Source organism: Poecilia formosa, unplaced genomic scaffold (genome assembly GCF_000485575.1).
Source record: "Poecilia formosa unplaced genomic scaffold, Poecilia_formosa-5.1.2 Scaffold289, whole genome shotgun sequence".
Classification (NCBI taxonomy): domain Eukaryota; kingdom Metazoa; phylum Chordata; class Actinopteri; order Cyprinodontiformes; family Poeciliidae; genus Poecilia; species Poecilia formosa.
The window spans coordinates 559,801-581,088 of record NW_006800228.1 but is presented as its reverse complement, the minus strand read 5'-3'; the positions used below and the strand labels follow the sequence as shown (position 1 = coordinate 581,088).

At 39.6% G+C, this 21,288-nt stretch overlaps 2 protein-coding genes and 1 long non-coding RNA gene across 5 annotated transcripts in view; 2 read left to right on the top strand and 1 right to left on the bottom strand.

Moving 5' to 3' along the window:
* The window catches only part of ptcd3 (pentatricopeptide repeat domain 3), a 16,005-nt gene extending 15,481 nt beyond the window's left edge, over positions 1-524 (top strand). For both annotated transcript variants that reach the window (XM_016681698.1, XM_007571908.2), the window contains exon 23: positions 368-524. In XM_016681698.1, coding sequence (XP_016537184.1) covers positions 368-413 — 46 coding nt within the window. In that variant the 3' untranslated portion in view covers positions 414-524. The remainder of the gene's footprint in view (positions 1-367) is intronic.
* Positions 525-1,354: 830 nt separating this feature from the next.
* On the bottom strand, positions 1,355-19,475 carry LOC107838648 (uncharacterized). Its single transcript, XR_001664725.1, has 3 exons — positions 19,404-19,475; positions 16,206-16,220; positions 1,355-1,365 (listed from the first exon to the last, which is right to left on the bottom strand). It is a non-coding gene; the product is annotated as an uncharacterized LOC107838648 (long non-coding RNA).
* On the top strand, positions 6,278-20,538 carry LOC103151702 (plastin-3-like). Of its 2 annotated transcripts, XM_016681706.1 has the most exons (17): positions 6,278-6,478; positions 10,428-10,494; positions 12,182-12,333; positions 13,461-13,590; positions 13,683-13,815; positions 13,910-13,991; positions 14,070-14,235; positions 14,333-14,472; positions 14,960-15,055; positions 17,183-17,369; positions 17,464-17,542; positions 17,618-17,738; positions 17,818-17,951; positions 18,221-18,344; positions 18,955-19,079; positions 19,215-19,375; positions 19,406-20,538. In XM_016681706.1, exons 1-16 carry the CDS (start codon positions 6,293-6,295, stop codon positions 19,345-19,347), a joined length of 2,055 nt encoding a protein of 684 aa, XP_016537192.1. In that variant the 5' UTR covers positions 6,278-6,292; the 3' UTR covers positions 19,348-19,375; positions 19,406-20,538. The 2 variants fall into 2 exon arrangements, with proteins under 2 accessions (XP_016537192.1, XP_007571945.2); XM_007571883.2 differs by having other exon boundaries at positions 19,215-20,538.
* Positions 20,539-21,288: the final 750 nt, after the last annotated feature.

Below are 21,288 nucleotides of genomic sequence, written 5' to 3'. Positions count from 1 at the left end.
ATTTTTTTCTCCAGTTTGAGGTCCCCACTAGCGCCCCCTGATGGTCTCCCAGGGATCTGTGTCCCTCCCACTTAGAAAAACACTGGGTTAGAGAAACCAATCTGTTTTTTTTGTTTTTTTTACTCTGAAGAAAATCAAACTAACTTTCTATATCAGGCTCACCGAGTAGTTTGCTCCTTATCTGATTATTAATCACCATTTATTTACTAATCAGTGGCAGAAATTAGTAATATAAAATGGATGCACTTTCTTTGCCTTTAATGCAATTTGTTTTTTGTTTGAAAAAAACAGACATGAATCCCCAGTTATTAAAGCTGACCTCTTCCTGTAGACATTAACTCAGTGTGTTTCCCTCTTTCTCTTCTAGGTCCATTGTATCTGAATTCGAAGCTGCACCAGAGAAAGAAGAATAAATAGAAACCAGTTTAACTATAAAAGCCCTTATTGTTAAAGTCCTACTGCTTATTATTGTAAGGAACACTTGTCTCCACTCCTCTGTGTAATAAAACATTCTAACAAATGCAGCTCCTTTCTTTTCTTTTTGTCCACTAGAGGTCAGTGTTTCTCATGTAACTTTTTTTTTGCTCCTCTGGCGTTTTTAATCCTTTTCTTTCCTTTTATGGTCGACATTTGAAGATCTTAGACTCGCGCTGGGTTTCTTAGTGTGAAATGGACCTTCCCAGTATTAAATAGTTGTTTTTCTGTATAATCCAACAAAATTGACTTTATCCTCGGGGACTGGGGTTTGTGGGTTAAGGAGAGGATGCAGGCACACATTTCTCTCCGTGATAATTTACCAGCTTCCTGAAACTGCTGATAAGCTCCTTCCTCAACATGTTGCCTGCGAATTACAGGCAGGGGGGTCTGGAATGTGCTGAACTTGAGATGTAAACAGACTGCGTACCTCCACCTATAGAGGTGGAGGTACGCCTATAGAGGTGGAGGTACGCAAGACATGCTCGTTACGATGAGGCAGGTCAGCGGTTTGTGTGAAAATCTCTTTGTCAAAACCACTTAAAGAAGCTTAAAAACCAAGCAAGACAAATGTTTCAGCACAGCAGATGAGGTGAAGACATTAGATTAATGGCTAAATTTGTGGAGAAATAGTGTCGACCCAAGTATTCTCTCATGTCTCTACCTGTCCACACTCAGGGGAGATGCAGGGTGGGAGTGAGCAAGCCAGCACAGGTGAGTTCGTCCTAATCAAATCCCCTCCACCAATCATCAGCTGAGCTGCCAGCACGACCAAATAAGGATATGTGGGCAGAAGTGCGCAGGGGAGGGAAGAACAGGGTGGTGTTGAGCCGGGATGGGTGTGGTCTGAGACAGAGCTTCACACACTCTCATTAAGTATACACACACACACTACTTCACTCAGAACCATCGCTTTGCATGGAATACGAAATGCGGCCCTTCCGTCGCATGCAGCCTCCTGATTTGGTTGATGCCACGCAGTTTTACCTGTGGATGTAACCAAGGCGTAAAAATCCTTAAATAGACACACAGAGAGGAGTTGAATTAATGGAGGGTGTTTTAATTGCCTGGGTGGAGAAAAAAAAAAGTGGAAAATGTCTGAATTGCTTTTAAAGCCAGAAGTAGGTGGAGGGAGACTTGTATCTGAACCGGCGAGGGTCAGAGGTTGAATTTGCTGCTAATATGCAGCAGGCCGAGTATTCTGGATTTTTTATTTTATTTTTATCTGTTGGGGCTTAGATTAAAACAAAGCAATGTCAGGCAGGAAAAAGAGGAGAAGAAGGAATAAATAGACTCAAACATTAGCTTCTGACACACAACACTAAACTCTTGAACTCCTCTGACTTTTTATCAAAAAACATTTCTGAAAGAAAGCTCAACTGTGGCAGCAGTTAGCTGGATGTTATCAAACTTACATGATGCTGCTATTGATGTCAGTTTGCAGTCTGAAGATATTTTAAAAGTAATAATCTGGAGGTAACTGTCTTACGAAACTAACCAAACACCTTCTGCGTTTTTACATCCTGAGCCACTGCAACCACAAACTTGAGTATGTTGTGACTTTACGTGGTAGACCAACACAAAGTAGTTCATAATTCTGGAGTGGAGGGAAAACGATATGTGGTTCATGAATATTTGTACAAGTGAAAGTATGAAAAGTGTGAATGTTTGTTTGTGTTGGCCTAGTCAAAGTCAACTGAAAATCTGATCAAGCTTAAACTATTTGGCAGAGGCAGAATTAGTGCAAGCGTCACTCTTGTGAAAGTCAAACAGTACGGTGAGGTTCGGTGTCAGCAGACAGTAGTTTAATGGGTGACTGATCTTTGCATTGGTAAACACACACCACATAAACCCGCCTGCTTTCTGTATTCAAATGTTTCAGCATTTAAAGAGACAAAGAACAAGCTTCAGGTACGGCACCAGTTTCTGCACATTTGCTTATGCGTGAGCTGCTGGTCCCACACGGCCGTCTGTTTTCCATTCACTCCCTTTCTCACACTGGTGAACAATGGTGAATTGACCTGCAGTTTGTTTGGCTCTGCTGTCACCGGTGTTAGCACACAAGCTGCCTGTCATCACACAGGACAGGGAAAAATCCCAAGGTTTTTCTGCAGCTGTGTTTCTGGATCAGGGGTCTGCAACCTGCAGCTGCGGAGCCACAAGTGGTTCTTTGGACCTTCAACAATGGTCCTTAATTTTTTTGTAATATAGGTATAATAAGTTATGACAGAGTATTGGGTCCATGCTAAGAACAAATGAAATTATGAGAATAAAGTCTTACGAGAAAAGTTAAAATAATATGAGAATAAAGTCTTATTTTGAGAACAAAAACAATATTATTAGAAGGAGGTCGAACAAAAATTATAATAAATTTTTTTAAAAATTGACTTTTACAAACTCAGAAACTTCTGGAGCTCAGAAACGTTCAAGTTTTTTCTAAAACATTTCTAAGATTCTGACCAAAAAATCTGAATTTCTGATTGTTTTGTCAAAAATGTACTCCTTTTTTTTTTCCGTCTATCTAACGTGGTCCTATTACGCCGTCGCACCGGAACGGCTCGCATCATTCTTATTTCGTTTCAAACTCGCTTGATGTGAAAAAAATGTTTCCCCTGCAGCTTTGAGAAACTAAAGAGAAGCAAACACCAAACTCGATCTGTCTGAAAAGTCACCTCATCTCAACACAAACACTTCTTATAAAAAAAAGTGACTTTTTTTTCCGAATTTGGTGTGTTTCCATAAAGCAAATTTATCCTGCATAATTCAAATTCGCTTTGGTAAGTGGAAACACAGACACTGACTGTCACCCACGGTAGTGGAGGGCTGATGATGTGGGCTTGTTTTCAACAGCAGGACCTTGATGCCTTGCAGTCACTGAGTCAACTCTGTATACCGAAGCATTCTAGAATCAAACTCGGGGCCTTCTATTCGACAGCTCAAGTCTCAACTGGGTCACGTAACCTGATCTGAAAGCACAGGGGCGCGTCTGCAACAGACTGGCGGAAAAAGTAAGGAAACTATAGTGGAGAAATGGGACTAATTTAGTGGATGCGTTTCTCTTTAGTTTATTAGCAATGCACGGGGGGATTTCAGTTTGTTTCAAGTATCAAACATGTCTCAGTAAGTCAGATACCATTATCTGTCTCAAATCTTTACATATCTATCTGTCTGTAAGAAGGATATTCATGAATGTAGGGAATGAACTGTAGGTCTCTGTTGGTTCCGAATTTCCTTGTGTGGAAAATCACAGTTTAAGACTCCCTAACACTCTCCATCTAAAGACTAAAATGTACTTAAATCAAAGGTTGAATAGCTTAATAACAGTAGAGTAAAATGACAAAATGAAACTGATTGAAGGCTTTTTACTAGCTTAAAAATAGTGAGTGCCTCTCTATGGTTTGTCATGTAATTTCAGATATTATTCTGAGTAAAATATATAAATATACATATATATTTTCTTCAGGTTCTGTTTATATTTTGACAAACAGTACTGAGTTAATCCATTCTGGGGTTTTTTTAAATATATTTCTGTAAACAGCCTTTATGGTTTTATGTGTTTTCCAGCCCCGTAGTGCCACTCAACTGTTACCTTCAGTTATGATGAAAATGCTACGCATATAAAATATGACGTAAAAGAAATTTGTCTTTGTAATTTAAATCCTTCAAATAGGGCCTCTGTCTCTTTAAGAAGAAGCTTCTGCTCTTTCTGAAACTCCGCCTTCAGGAAGTCATTACAACATGGCTCCTCCCTCAACTCTTCGTTTTTACCAGTGTTTCACAGGGAAGTAGCTCCTATAATCAGCTCAGCAGTTCCACCAGGTGTTTGCTAATTGCTGCTGGCTAGTCAGAAGGAGCTCAGTGGGGGAGATTAAAAGATTTTTCAAATATTAAGGGAACACTCTAGGTATGTTTTCGAGGAGGAAATAACTTTTTAAACATGTTATTTTAAAAAAAATTGATTTTACATAATACTCCTCCTTTAACAAAACAATGTTGCAAAAGTATTCACACACCCTTTCAATTTTCCTAATTTCCGTTCCAATCCGGAACAGAAATGAGGTGTTAGTGGCATCATGCTGTGAAGGTTTTCCCCCCCGACACACCCATTTGATTTTCACACAGTTCCATGTAACACCAGCTGTATTTGTTGCGGCTGTCACGTGACAAAATCTCACGAGACGGTTTATCTGCCGAGCACAATGTGGCTCTCAGTCCCAATCCACGTTTGTTTCTCAGAAAAACAAGTTCTAGAAAAGCCCCCTAAAGAAATGTTCTTTCTTGTTCATATTAGAGGTATTCACTCTGACAAGATTCAGCACATCGCTTCAGGAAGACGGGGTGAGAGATAACAGGAGAGCAGGTAGAACGAATGGAGGAGAGGAAGGAGGAATTCCTGCATGTACGGGCTAGCAGCGCTAACAGCTTAGATGCAAAATGACACTTACTGCTACAACATGCTTCCACTGAGGAATGTAAAATAATTACAACATCAGCACGTCTGTATTTCTGCAAGAAGATGATAATGGAACATCTACCAATCAGAGGGTTCTAGTGCCTACGTTAGGGTGCAGCAGCTGGTCAATGCAGTGGCATGTGTGACTAACTGTGAGTAGGTTAGTGTATAACTAGAAGGCCTTACTTATCCTCTGATTCTCATAGGATGTGGCAATAATCCTAATGGGGGAGGCGAGCTCTCAAGGGGGAACAACAGATCCTGACCCAAACATTGTTCAAAAAATAACAGAGGCTAGAAGTGATTCTCAGAACATCATTAAAAAGGTTGCTCTAAGATATGCAAAATTATATTTTCACAGTTTACATTTTTTATCTTATTGGGCTTTTAAATGATGGACGCACGCAAAGCAGCGCATAATCGTGAAATGGAAGATGAGTGTTCCTTGGATTTCATTTTTTCACTAATTAAAATCAAAAGAATTTGTATGGTGTATTCACATTTGGCATGCTTGTCCAGCGGTGTGTCCTGTTAACACAGACCATACATCTAAAATGCACATATTGAGAATGCGAATACATTTGATTTAGACAAATTAGAATATTTTAAATTATTAATGATTTAAAGTTGAGATTTTGGAATTGGCAGGTTTACTTTATAAAAATACAAACAACCTTCATTTTCCGGTTGCTGTGTTTACTTTGTTATACATTTCGGAAAATAATAATTGGTGATTGTTTTTGTCTTAGCCAATTAAAATTGGATTCCATCAAATCCACATTGAAATACTGTTAGTGGTGGTGAAGTTCTTAACTGATAAGGGGTCCCTTAGCAAAATTCTGCTTAAGGCCTCATACAACCCTTTCACGTCACATTTGTGTTGTTCTGTCAAATAAAAACCCAATAAAATGCAAAAGTGTGCCGGTCTGTGGGACAAAATGTGGAAATATTCCGAGGTAAGGACTTTTACAGGCCACTGAATGAATAATTTTAAATATTATAATTTGGAAAAAGCGTAATATCTTCTCAGAATATTTGTTGAACAGTGGCCCGAACATTAGCAGTAGTATTAGCATTAGCATATTTTGGCGTGAGTTAGCGTGATAATGAATACCACTTGTTCTCGGTAAGACTGTAGAAATGTGGAATTTTTGGTCATAACACATAACAAAAATATTAAATATTATAGCTTTGTGAAACATACCTCAGAAAATAAAATGGCATTTTCAATCAAATATGTGATGTATAATTTTATTTTATTTTATTTTATTTTTAGCAACAAGTAAAAAAATAATATCCTCCAGGGGAAGCGAGCATTCTCCTAGAAACCGTAATTTATTGATACCTTTGGATGTGCGGTAAGACATGGCTGTGGAGGCGGGATGTGCTCCGGAGGGGAAGGGGTGGCGCGGAGCGGCGCGGCGGAGGGCGGAGCGGCTCCGCCTACCGGGCGGCGTCAGCCGTGAAAAACGGGACAGAGCGGCAGAGGCAGGCCGACAGAGGGTTCCATTCCTCCGGGTGCTTCCACCGAATTGCTCCAACAGACTTCAGGTAAGGACGTGATGTTTCTTAAGGGCGTTTGAATGTTATAGCCCACAGCTTTTATTACTGCGCCACATCTTTTTTAAACATCATTATTGCAGCTTGAAGTTTAAAATTATGTAACATATTTTAACAATGTCACACATGTAATTTAGAATGATTTAAAAAAAAAAAAAGACTATTACGTGAACCTTCACCATAAACACCCAACCGAAATGTTAATATTATGGTTTTATGTGATGTGGTAGCGTTTTTGTTTTTTCTCTCTCTTTCTGTAATTTTTGGTACCAGCAGCAGCCATGTCCCATAGTCAAGAAAGTCATGAGCATCGCTGCTGCTGGTGCTGCAGAGGATGGCTGGATGGATGGATGACTCTTAATGTGCCAACTGCATCTAGACTGACTTCGTTGTTTCCTCTAGACACACTGTTTTTAACTGTCCTGGTGACCATGTTTGCTATTGGTTGACCAGTGTGGTCAGACTCAGTCAGATAAATGAATCTGTTGCGGTACTGTTGTCACTGATGTCAGAGAAGTGAAAGACAATACCTCCTATAAACAGTGACATCTTGTGGCAGTAAAAATGCACACCTATTCTGAATGCATCCATGAAACAAGTTTTCATAAACTCACTAATAAAATAAATAAATTAATAATAATAATAATAATAATAATAATAATAATAAATGTAATACCAGAGATGAACAAATCCATCAGAGAGGGATTGGAATAAGCATAATAAGCAGATTTTCTCGTTCAAACATATTCACATTCACAATTCAAACACCAAAATATATATTTAGATAGCTATTTGTTTGAAAAGAAGGTTGGCAGAAGTGTAAACATATTTGTTCCTGCCACCTTTCTTTTTTATGTGTTACTTTGCATCATTCTTTATTTAAAGATTTAATTAAACTAAGAGCTCCTCATTTTTTTGTCTGCAAATGCAACAACAATGCATTTACAGACAAACGCATTGTTAGTCTGTAAACAATGCATTTGTTTACAAACAAATGCATGAGATGAGAAAATTATCTTGTCATTTTTTCATCACTTCTTACTCTATCAAATAACATTCAATATTTATTTTTTCTTCTTTTTTTTTTCTTGTAGTCATGATCCATCCGCTCCATTTCTCCTTTGATTGACTCTATTTATTCCGTTTATTCCGCTACTCATTTTGGCTTGCTATGGACAGTAGTTTGTAGCTGCCAAGAGTAACATACCCACTACTGTCTGTATGGTATTTGTGGTGGTAAAAATTCTCCGGTACCCATTATTCAAATAGTCTGGGAAACAGCTTAACTGTGCTACACAACCCCCAGGTTTCACAGTACCATAGTGCATTTGTCACAGGTGGTTTGAGAAATGTTCCAATGCCTTTCACCACCAGCACATGCGTCCATTATAATGCGCTCCTTTTTGACTATTTAAACCATCGGGTTTGCATGCTTCCCCTCAAACTGAAATCTCTTGTTTGTTTGTTGGGCTGTAGTTTCATTAAAACATGCAAAGGAGGATTTTGCAGATTTAGATGTGGACAGGTTGAATGTAGTTGACATGCTTTGGACTAAAACAGCAAAGAGACGCCCTTTTCTCCAACAAGTCTTCACAGATCTGTTGAGAGCAGCTGGTTTAGGGGGCGGGGCCATTTTAGGTGACCACACCCACCTAAAATGGTCACCCATTTTAAATTGGTGTCCTTTGAGATTGATGGTGAAGCTTTGGGTTGCAAAGCTAGCATACGTTCAAAATACACTCAGTCCGACAGTTCATATATTAACCCATTTTTATACTAATATAAAAATACTGGAGTTAAAATTTTATGTAATCATGAAAAAGTAAATACATACACACACACAATAAAGCCATCATTTGAGTTCAGAACACCAACAAGATGAATGGCCAGGAGAAATTTGTCGTCTTTGTATCGGTTAAACATACACATTAGATAAAGAAAAAAACATTGTAAGTTCATCTAACTTTTAATGCCAGTGGTAAAGAAAACACCTTGAGATGAGTTTGGTTCAATATGAGGTTAAAGTTGAAGATAAAGGAGGTCAGATGGTGATGATTGGACCTCATAAAAGGGACCCGCCAGAAGACATTATTGAACAGTGTTCGTCATTTCACTCCTTCTCCATGTTGACCTCTGAATGTTTTGTAGTGGAATTGTTGAGTTTCACTTGATGTCACGAATTTGACACCACGTCAGATATTGACATTAGCTTCTGCTTATTTTACTAGTCTTTTATTGCATGGCTGGGAATGTGTTTCTAAACAATTTTCTATTTCTGAATTTTATGGTTTTGTGTCATGTTGGCATTTGTAATGTTTTAAATGTTTTGAGGTATTCTGTACAACACTTTGGTTACTTTGGTAATTTAAAGTGCTTTACGAATAAAGTTAGATTGGATTGGATAGAAAATGCTGCTGTCCCCAACAAGTGTTCCATAACAATCCCGATCATGTGATTTTATGATTCGGATCAAAGAAATCTACAATTAAGAGTTAGGGTGCACCGATTGCATTTTTCTGGTTGGAACTGACCTTTCAAAGGGCTTACCTGCAGGTTCCGAGTTTGGCTGATACCAACTTGTTTGTCTGAAAAGTTGCAACAGTGTCGCTAAGTTGGTAACAGTGGGGTGACTATTGTGGGCGAGTCTTTCAGACAGCCATTTTCAGGCCTTTGTGGAGGCAGATAAGATTGGTGGGTAGGATCGGTTTCTTATTTAAATACCAGTCACCCAAAATTAAGAAAATCTGGGCCAGTTTGTTGGTGTTTGCACAGTAAGAAGTCAACTGGAGTTATCTTGGTTTGATTTCATGTCTGTCAGGTTTGATAAAAGTCAACTGGTTCAAAAGATCTTGGTCAATTCACCAATTAATACTTACACATTCCTACCTTATCCCATACATAGGAAAGGAATAAACTTTGTACAAACTGAAGCACGGTTGGTAGAAAACTTTGTTTTTTAAAGGCTGATAAGACTGAAGCCATCTAAACAAACATCAGAAATACAACTAACAGGCATGGAAAGTGAAACAAAGTTCATGGATAGCGTTTTGCAATGGTTTAAGGTCATATAAAAATGTTTAATGGGTGTACTTCTAAAGCAAAATCTTACCAACTACTTTTGGTTTAGTTTCTAGTGTAACTATCTCAGCATCCTTGACATAAGACAAAACTTAGAAGATCTAGGAGCTCATTTTAAGTCACTAACTCCTTAATATTGATGAAAAAATACTTTTTCCACTGGATGATTATTTCACTCATGACTACTACTTTTTCATCAATATTAAGGAATTATTGACTTAAATAAAAGCACCTATATCTTATTATTATACCACTATAATAATAGTAACATTTCTTATTTTGAACAGTGACAAACTGTGACTGTGAGATATCTTCTTTTGCTAACAGGCAGTGTTTGTTATCAGAGAAATCTCAGTTCATCTCCTCTCTGTCTCTATCACAGTCGCTGCTCTGCTCTCTGCAGCTAACAGCTCTCAAATCGAACCCCAACTAAATCAAATTCAGGACGGGGCCATCTCACTGCCCTCCTGTTTCTGGAACTGGGCATCCACAGTAATACTTTCTGGAACACTAAGCTTTCATGTAATAAGATAGCTCTTAGCTCAGTAAGAGTGAATATCTTGCAGTAGAAGATGCATCAAAACAACTCGGTCTACAACGATCAAATATCGATGAGATCAGATGGAGCTACCTAATAGAGGAACAATGATAGATAAACACTAACACAAGCTATAATAATCCATTTCTGTAGCTTCCATTAGAAAGCTTCTGATAAAGGCTGCATTAAAACCTTAGAATATCAGGGAATCGGTTCCGTCCGGCTTTGTCACAGATGAATTTGCGCCGCCATGAAGTGATCCACTAACAGGAAGAGAAGACAGAGTGCGGCAGTCAGCTTCTTGAACATCTGTCTCTCCCTCAGGTCAGCATGTCTGGGAAGGTGAGCGCCGAGGAGCTGGAGGAGATCAGGGAGGGCTTCCAGAAAGTCGGTGAGTTCTCTCTCAGATCTTACAGATATAAGAGCGTTTACCGTATCGTTTATCATGGAAACTTTTTTCTCACGATAAGAATTTATCATTGTCATGATACATTTGAGTTACTGATGTTAAGTTAAAAAAATCAAAATAAAACTGACATTAAGCTATCTTTGTTACTTTCTCCAGTGGTTGTTCCACAGAAGTATTAATTAATATCAGTAAATTTAAAATATCATTAAATGTTGTTACTGTAATGTACAAGCAAAATCAGCCAGAACCCAAAACGCAGCCAAGACAAGTGTTCAAATTCACAAAAAGTTTATTACAAAATAAGGGTGAAGAAGGGGCTCCACAGGGTGTGGTCACACTGGTGACTGAGGAATGGGGAAACCACAGGGGTTGGGAAGCCAGCTAGGGGAGGGTAGGGTGAATGGGCCGTGGGGACTCAGGGGACAACCAGATTACTGGGACAAAATCCACAAACCAGAGACTTAGTCGTTGAACAATCCAGGGTCATGCACCGGGGCTTCTCAGGCAATGTACATCCAACAGACAGAAAACTGGAGGTAGGGTCAGAGGCAGGCAGGGTTCAGCAACAGGAGGTCAAAAATCTTCAACAGCAGAAGGAAAAGGCCAAAATCTGTGGTAAAAAAAAACCAGACAGAATAAGAAAGACTCATGAACATGGAACACGGCTTGAAAGCTGTGACTGTGGCAACAGACAATCTCACACTGAGCTGGTGATGAGCAGCTGTTTAAATAGGGAGCAGCACAGTGCAGGTGAGGGTAATGAGTAATCAGCACACTCAGGGTAGGGCTGCAGGGCTGCAATCATGACAGTTACTGTGCAGCTTTGTGATAACAATCACTTTTTAAAGTATGTTGCATCCTGAAGAAGCCTAGTGTAAATGGGAATAATTTTTAAGAACATTATGTGTTTGTGGTGCTATGAATGCTGTGCTATGCAGTTAGTCATACAGTTACTTAAAAAAGATTAAGAAATAGTGTTTTTTAACAGAATCTTTATCATTATTACAATAGTACCACAAAATATCACAATATAATCGTAGGTTCATATCTCCCACCCCTACATCATCATGTTACAGCTGATGCAACATGTGTGAAATCGATTGCTGATTCTACTCTGATAAAAATGGGTTGGAACCCTAAAATAATTTTCCACTTACTGGGGCTTTCTATCATATTTGTATTAAAAATCTCACAGTACATAGAAGAGGTGATGATGCAGTGTGGTCCAACAGGATTTCCAGAGGGAATCCTTTAGGACAAAAAGGCATGAATATCTCAATCTTTAACTAATCTGATCACAGTTCCAGTTAAAGTCTCAGTTGACTTCAGACATTTCCAGTGGAAAGAAAAACCTCTTTCTTAGAGGACCGGTATGCATGTTAATACCGTGCAACGGTCGTCATAGAGACCTAGGTTTTACCATCATCATTGTGGGTAGTAGCAAGATAAGTACAAGATACCAATGGATATTGGCTAAAAGAACTTATGCTTTGGGTTTGTATGAAGTTCTAATCTACCGTTCGATGCTGACAACTTTATTGAGGTCTCATCTTTTGACAAACACAGTGACTGCCGCCATTTTATCTGGAAGGTTCCAGCAGCATGTGTGAGAAATAGAGACCACCTGAATTAAACCTCCGTTTCCTCCCCCAACCTTTACCCTGTCTAGATGTGGACCACAGCGGCTTCATCTGCGCCTCAGAGCTGGGCGACCTGTTCCGGGAGGTGGGCTGTCCGTTGCCTGGATACCAGATCCGGGAGCTGCTCCAGAAACTGGACCGGGACAAAGACAGCCGCATCAACTTTGAGGAGTTCACGGCTGTAGGTAACGCTAACTAACTAACTAACTAACTAGCTAACTAACTAACTAACTAACTAACTAACTAACTAACTAACTAAACTTGGTGGTTTTATTCACTTTAAATTTGAATGATAATGGGCAGAAAATTCACCAGTTTTTCTCTTTTGTTGCCATATTTAGGGTAATTTAGTACTAAATGACGCTTATCTACACTTCTCTTCTTATCATTCATAGTCTATTTCATTACTATAAGTATCCATACTGAAGTATTTATTATAAGCAAAGCTACAACTAACAGGTTTGAGCTTTGTAGATTATTTTTGCAGAATGTAGATTCTGCAAAAATAATAAAATAGATGACCTTCTTTCCTTTTCTGCTTCTTAAATATAACTTGGATTAAATCATCATTTTTGACAGGTTCTTACCCAGGTCTTGTTACATGTCGCTTAGTTGTTTTTTTTAAGAGACATATACAAATAGCCTCACCATTGCCCTCCTACATAATTCTGCTTGATTCTCATCTCTCTTCAGTACTCTGTCTCCGATTTCTTTCATTGAACTCAATTTCTCTGGTAGAATTTCAACTGGGCCTATCAGTGAGCAGAAGGAAACATGAATTATGTTATGCAACATTTTAGAGTTGTTGTATGCACATAAAGGGTTGTAGTTTTAACAATGGCAGCAGTGAAAGTGAACAAAATCACTGACAACGCTTCCAAATAAGGAGCAATTAAAGTCAGAGCAAGAGGAAGATGTTGTGACCTTACTCCCTACACGTTTGATTACAGCGCATGAGACTTCTGGTAAGCTTGTGCGTTACAGACATCACAGCCAAACGTTAGTCACTGGGTAAGAGCCAGTTGTCTCTTGCCTCCAGTAAGTAATCCTTTCTCAGTAGCTACAGGTCCAGAGCCTCTGTACCTGTACCAAAGCGTAGAACAAAGTGCTTTGTTTTTACCAGGCTATAAAACAACTAATCTGGGTCAAACTTTGAAGATATAAGTAGGTATTGTGAGTAGAACTGAAAGGTGCTGTGTTATACCTGGTATTTTGTCACATTTGCTGATGGATAAACCATTGGTATGTTGATGTATGTTTCAGTTTTCACTCTAACTTCTTGGACCCATCTTTCCTCTGACCTTTCAGATCTTCCAGGAGATGAAGGATGACAAAATGGCTCAGGGTTTCAGGAAGGCTCTCAGCAAGAAAGAAGGTGTCGTAGCCATCAAAGGCACCAGTGAGCTCTCCAGTGAGGGAACTACGCACTCCATCTCTGGTTAGTATCTGCTTGAAACGGTCTGAGCCTGTAGCATGTTTGGTTTTACAACACTTCAGGTAAAGTGACGTAGCATTTGACTTTCATTTCAGAACAGGAGCGCTTCGCCTTCGCCAACTACATCAACTCATCTTTGGAGAAGGACCCGGACTGTAAGCATGTCCTGCCCATTGACGCTAACACCGGACATCTGTTTAAAGCTGTGGCAGACGGCATTGTGCTTTGGTAAACCTTATCCATCACTTCCTTTACTCCCTTATTGAGCCTTCGTTTTCATATTCTAAACCCTGGTGTCATTTCCTCTCATTTTTTGCCACAGTAAACTCATCAACCTGTCTGTTCCCGACACCATCGATGAGAGGACTATCAACAAAAAGAAACTCACAGCCTTCACCACACAGGTAAGACTCATACGGATTCATATTCACCCAAATCTGGTTGAGTAACGCAGTAAGTTCCCTCTGACTTTGGACCAACAGGAGAACCTGAACTTGGCTCTGAACTCAGCTTCAGCCATCGGCTGCCAAGTGGTCAACATCGGCGCTCAGGATCTAAAGGAGGGCAAGCCTCACCTGGTGCTTGGCCTTCTCTGGCAGATCATCAAGATAGGACTGTTTGCCGATATGCAACTGAGTCGCAACGAAGGTGCAGTACACTCAACTGCGCCTACTCCGCTGGACTCGCTTGATACAAAGTTTCATTTCTGTGTCTTGTTCCGGTCTGAATGTCTTTGCATTCGCAGCACTGGCAGCGCTGCTGCAGGATGGGGAGAGTCTGGAGGAGCTGATGAAGCTCGGTCCTGAAGAACTGCTGCTGCGGTGGGCTAATTTCCACTTAAAGAATTCAGGCATGACCATATCGAACTTTTCTGGAGACATTAAGGTGAGCAGACGTCACAGTGGGGGCTGTGGTTATTTTATGTATCGACACTTATGTTGGGTTGGTAAAGGAGTCTGTAGAAGTTTTGCACCCATTTTCTACTTTCTGTGTTGGTGGTCTTAAAATAGAGTCTGTTTTAGCTGCACAGTTGGTAGAACTATCTGTTCATTACAAATGTGTGAGGAAACTTTGTTGATATTCTTCTAATGTTGAAAAACACACGTTTCTATGAAGCAGCTTTATTTTCATAATTCCAATTTGTGCAATTTTTTGGTTGTTGGAAATGCAGCTACAGTTGCCTTGGCTAATTGCTCTCCAAATTGCCCCTGGGTATGAGTAGGTTGTTTGTTCTGTGTTTGTCTATGTTGCCATGTGATGGACTGGTCACCTGTCCAGGGTGTACTCCTTATCTCACCCAATGGCTGTTGGATTCCAGTCTCCACAGGACATTCCCATATTAACAATGTGAAACTCTGTCTTTTTTGTGCAGGACTCCAGGGCGTATTTCCACCTGCTGCAGCAGATCGCTCCAGATGGCAGCAAAGAGGATGTTCCTCGGATTGAGATCGACATGACTGGTCTTTATGTGAGTCTGCAGCTTCAGCAGCCTGCTTTCATTTTCCTCGGGGCGTTTGCGCATTCTTCAAATGTCTTCAATTTATGAAAAAAAATAAGTTGGCCTTAAATGCATTCACATTGGTCTCAAATTTTATTGTGGTCAGACTATTTAATCTTGTATATTCTGTAGTTTTTTTTTTGTTTTTGTTTTTTTTTTTGATGGAGAGTACTGTTATGTGAAAGTTTAAGTCAGACTCAGACATCTAAACTGTGGCATTCTGTGGCCGGAGGCGGTAGCAGCCACAGGTGTGGTACCTAGATGCTAATACACTTGCTAGTTAGCTAGCTAGCTAATATTTCCAGCTAGCTAGCGAGGTTAAATCTAGCTGGCTTTTTTTCTACAGCCATCATGGGTAAGTGCAGATTTATTTTATCGTCAGTTATCTGAACAATATTGGTCTCACCATTGGCTCACTTCTGTTGCCAACCCCTGTAATTTATTTATAAGCATTTTTTTGTACATTTCCTTTATGTTAGGTCTTAAATTCCATTCATAATGGTCTTAAAAGGTTTTTAAAACGTCTTAATTTGTGTTGGTGATCTCTGCAGACACCCTGTTCCTTTACTTTAGTGATATTACAACATCAATCACTCTAAACTGGTGAACACAACAGAAACTGGTGGTCATGTCACAGAATCAATCTTGAATCTATTTGCAGTTCAGACTAAACTCAGTTTAGGATGTTTATTGACGTGGCCGTTCAGGCCGAATGGAAGTTGTTTATCTTCTTCCTGCTTCCTGTGGGTTATTTTAAGCTCGGGATATCATTCCGACTGGAGCGCATGTCATAGGCTGACTCTGTTTTTCTGAGTGGGATTTTTGTATTTTGTTTACCCTCAGGTTCCCACAGGAGACCTGGGAAACAATTTGGAAAAACAAAATTAAAATGGGGGGATTTCAAACTTAATTCCATGAGGGCAAGAAAAAGTCAGACTTTTCTTCATTTCAAATCAATCGACACATAGCAATTTCCATCCATCCATTTTCTTTACACCCTTGTCCCTTAGTTGGGTCGGGAGGGGTGCTGGTGCCTATCTCCAGCTAACGTTCCGGGGTACACCTTGGACGGGTCGCCAGTCTGTCGCAGGGCAACACAGAGACACACAGGACAAACAACCATGCACACACACACCTAGGGGCAATTTGAAGAGGCCAATTAACCTGATAGTAATGTTTTTGGACCATGGGAGGAAACCGGAGTACCCGGAGAAAACCCACACATTCACAGGGAGAACATGCAAACTCCATGCAGAAAGACCGGGGCCGGGAATCAAACCCAGAACCTTCTTGCTGCAAGGCTCTACCAACTGTGCCACTGTGCAGCCCACGCAGCCAATTTGTGGACTTTATTTCTTTCTTCCAGTCTTTGTAGTCAGATCCAACAAAAACTTAAAAAAACATTACAGACATCGTTCTTAAGTTATTTGTCATACATAAAGGATAAAATACACACCCGATAATATCAGGAAAAATGTTGCTTGGCAACATGTTGGAAAGAAACATATATACTTTTTGTATCCATGAACAAATTTCTGGCATAATTCTTGTTTCTTTTTCAACAGAAACATTATAATTTATTTGAGCTTATTTGACTTGACTTTTAGTTGTAGTTTGTAAATTTTCACTTGGGTCGAACTTGTACAGATATAATATTGCAACCGTAGCCAAAAGTATTAGCTGAATAGGATGGTTAGCTATTCAGCTAACTACCTGCGATTAGCTAAATTTCAAAATACTTGAGCCTCTTTCGGGAAACAATTAGAACTGTACATTTTAATAATTCACACACCAAATATGTATCAATGAAAACTGTCCTATCACTACCGCAAGAGCTAACATCCACAGACTTCCTTATTTTCACTGTTAGGATACAGCCACTCAGTGCAAAGTATTGTTTTTCTTTCTTGTGTCAATCTTAATAGAATGTCATAACTGTCACAATAAACGAGCCAAAAAAATGGAAATGTTTTTTTTTTTATCTTAAAAAGTTATTTGTCTATGTAGTAGTCATTCATTCAGAGTTATTGATGCTCTTTTGTGGTATTTGTGAGACGTTTCTTGCTCTCAAACGTGACATTGCGTTTGGGTCTCTAGGAGCAAGACCTCAAAAAGAGAGCAGAGTGTCTGCTGAAGCAGGCCGACCAGCTGGGCTGCCGTCAGTTTGTGACCGCCACCGACATCGTGACAGGAAACGCCAAACTCAACCTGGCCTTCGTGGCCACGCTCTTCAACAAGTACCCGGCGCTCACCAAACCCGAAAACCAGGAGTGGAATCTTGAAAGTAAAGCACGGATACGACTTTCTTGAAACTTTTTTCCCCCCCACCTATTTCCAGACTTGTGTGGGCTTCATTATCCTCCTTGACTTTGTTTTAGGTGAGACGAGAGAGGAGAGAACCTTCAGGAACTGGATGAACTCGCTGGGAGTCAGTCCACACGTTCACTACATCTATGGGTCAGTGGCTCTCTTTCTGCCGCGCGGGCGTTCTTCTGTTCACTGGCTCATCGACGTGTTTGTGTTTGCATGCAGAGATCTGCAGGACGCCATGGTGATTTTGCAGCTTTATGAAAAGATTAAAGTGAAGGTAGACTGGGACAACAGAGTCAACCTTCCTCCCTTCAAGGGACTAGGAGGAGGTCACTTAAAGAAGGTCAGTTTGGAAATACAGAAAGACTTAAGACTGTTAATCGGAGTAGATCTGAATGTGTTTGCGTCTTTCTCTTATACAGATTGAAAACTGTAACTACGCTGTGGAGCTGGGGAAGAAAAAAGCCAGCTTTTCCCTGGTGGGAATCGGAGGTCAGGACCTGTACGAGGGAAATGAGACTCTCACCCTTGCCTTGGTGTGGCAGCTGATGAGGAGGTGATTTGACTTTTCACTTTCTGGCTCGCAGAGTCAGCGTCTGCTGAGGACGATGGGGGTTGCTATGCAGTTCTGGAGAGGGAGGGGGTGCTGTTTGTCCAGCTTTGAGTCTGAGTAATTAGCATTTTCAGAGGCTTCCTCAACCCTGACAACATATGAACTTTATGGGAAATTTGAGATTCATTTTGAATATGTGTTATTTTTATTTTTTATAAACATTGTGATATTGGTTATACTGAAGGCTAATAATAATGACCGACATGGTGCAGGTACACTTTAAACGTCCTGGAGGACCTCGGACATGGTGAAGTTGCTGGAGACGATTTGATCATCTCGTGGGTCAATAGGGCTCTGAAGGAAGCCGGCAAGAGTTCCTCCATCAAAACTTTTAAGGCAAGTGACACAAACCCATACGGTCCCTTTCCCAGTGTTTTCCTGGGATTTTATGTGAGACATTAAACTTAAATAGCTGAATCAAGGAATAAAACACCAACCTCGGAAGACTCGTGTCATTGTTTAGAAGTTGTATAATTGATAGTTAGACTCAACCTCTGTCTAATTTCCTCAAAGGTTTGGTTCAGAGATCCATGGGCAGCAATAGCATGTCCCAAATGTTTGTCAAAAGTTTTTAGAGGGATTCAACGAGTGGTGGGCACCACTAACTAAAGTGTTAGTTATGCTATCCCTGAACCACGAGTCACAATACTAGTTCTGCTAATGTTAAAATGGTACCCCCACATAGGATTTAGTAGAAGCTAATGGTAAAGTGCTACACCAACATGCTATTTAGTTTAAGCTAAAGCTAAAAGCTAAGTGTGCTAAATACTTTCAAAGTTAGCAAAATCACTAAATTGCTAAGCAACAAATTAGCTCTGTTATTAGCGCAGTAGTGGATTAGCGGAAATGTCAACAATAGTAAATAAGCAGCCGGATGTTCATGTATTAGGACGGCCTGAAGCTAATAGAAGTTTTGCTAATTTGCTGTGTGTGCCTGTCTGTTTAGGACAAAGCCATTAGCACCAGCCTTCCAGTGCTGGACCTGATTGATGCCATTCAGCCGCAGAGCGTGAACTTTGACCTGGTGAAAAGAGACAATCTCTCAGATGAAGATAAACTGGACAATGCCAAGTAATCACCTCTAACAAATCTGATCATGTAGTGGGGCTAAGAAGCTTTGCTTTTCTCCTTGTCGGAGATAATAGTTACTTTTACTTAGCAAGACGTTACCATAGTAATCCTTTGTTTAAACCTTTCTTGCCCCAGGTATGCCATCTCCATGGCGAGGAAGATCGGCGCTAAAGTCTACGCCCTGCCTGAGGACTTGGTAGAAGTCAACCCCAAAATGGTGATGACCATCTTTGCCTGCCTGATGGGGCGGGGGATGAAGAAGGCTTAAAGAGCAACGCGTACACATCTAAACGCACTCATACACACGCACGCGCGCGCGCGCACACACACACACACACACACACACACACACAGGGACTGTCTTCACCTGCTGATACATAAAGGCAGTGAACACGGAAGTTTGTTCTGACTTCCTGTCTTTAAACAGAAACAGGAAACTAAAGCTAAAACGTCAAAGGTTCAAACATCGTTCTTCCTGACTTTAGCATTTAGGTTTAAAATTTATTATTTGTTTCAGAGACCACTTGCTCACCTGTAGAGAAAAGTAGAAATAGTGTCTTTAAATTTGAAAGTTGTGACACATGGGGAACATCGGGGCGATTCTTTTCCAGTTTCCGGTTGTACGATGGGGTTTTTTCTCCTCTCTCATCTTATCCTTATATTTTCTGTTTTTTTCCATGATATCCTCATGTGTCCTTCTTTCTCAGTTCGGCTGTGTGCCAGCCTGTTCACAGGATAAGCATTTATCACAATTAAGCCATATTGATCTTCACAGAATGCCTTTTATTGTAAAATTTGCAGTCTGACAGAAGCCTTGTTATGTCATAGATAGTCTTAAAGCTGAAAGTCATTTATTAGTAAACCTGATTTTATTGGGATAAAAGCAGGATGAGTAGAAACTATCCAACCAAATCCATCCAAAAGTTGTACTTTATTGTGTATTTTAAACGACAAGATCACATAAAAAAAATCAAGTCTGGGTATTTTCTGTTGACTTCTAAATAAAAAAAAAAGTCATATTGATAACTGAAAAGTCTTGTACTTATAGCGAAAGATTATTTCATCCTGATTGATTTCCAAGTGATACTGTTTTCATAGAATATTACAACAGTACAGTTAATAAATAAAAATTGCAGGTCAGTCTAAGCAGAATTATTGTTAATTTTACATCTGCAAAATCTGTGTTTATATCCTCACCCTTATTAACACACCATAAGTGTAATATCAACGAGGGAAAATGATTCACAACCAAATTACGAACGAATGGTGAAACTCATCACGTTGCTACGTCTTCATACATTCCACTGCTGCTGTAGCTTTTCAAAACTCCACTAATATCCACTACAGTTTCCTGCCTTCCAGTCGTTTCAATGTAATGTAAATTGCTTTCAAATACATTCTATTGAGAATGACTGTACAATCAGATCTCTTGTCTCAAATAAATACCTTATTTCATTTGTCTTTGCAGTCTTCTTTGCATTATTCTGCATAAATGTCCCACTAGGATATGTAAATATGTTATATGCCCTTTACGTAGTAAACCTGTTATTGTTTATTTGAGAAATGACCACAATTCACTACTTCTATCAGGCACAGGTGTCACATTTCTCATTTTTTTCCTCTATTCACTGTACATATTTGGTCATTTTCTGTGCATCCAGCATCAGTTTCAGACATATTGGTTTTTGTTCAGAACATGCAATTTTATGCCAAAATATTACCATGTTCAGCTAATCAACAGATAGCATGAAACAAACGTCCACTGCTATACTGATGATACTCTGCTGTATCAATCCATACATCTTGATGAATTCTGATGGGTTTCCTTAGTAAACTTTTTAAGCCAATTTGAATAAATTGAACTTTACTGCACTGTTTGATAACCACGATCAAGTGGAATGTATGTATGATTGGATCGAAATAACTTTTATAATAAAGTACTTTGAGACGACGTGCTATGAATTGAATTAAATAGTCTTAGACCAGTGTTAAAGGGGCGCTATTATCTGGTTTCCAGGTACATAGTACCATTATATAGTACAATCAAATAACTGTGTTAATATCAGTTGTTGTAAAAATGCTGTATTTATCAATGGTGATTTAAAAGAAATTTAACTTCATAATTCAATGCTTTGAAATTGGGCCTCTGTCTCTTTAAAAACTACAACTATTTCTGAAGCTCTCCCGTCAGGAAGTCATCACAACATGG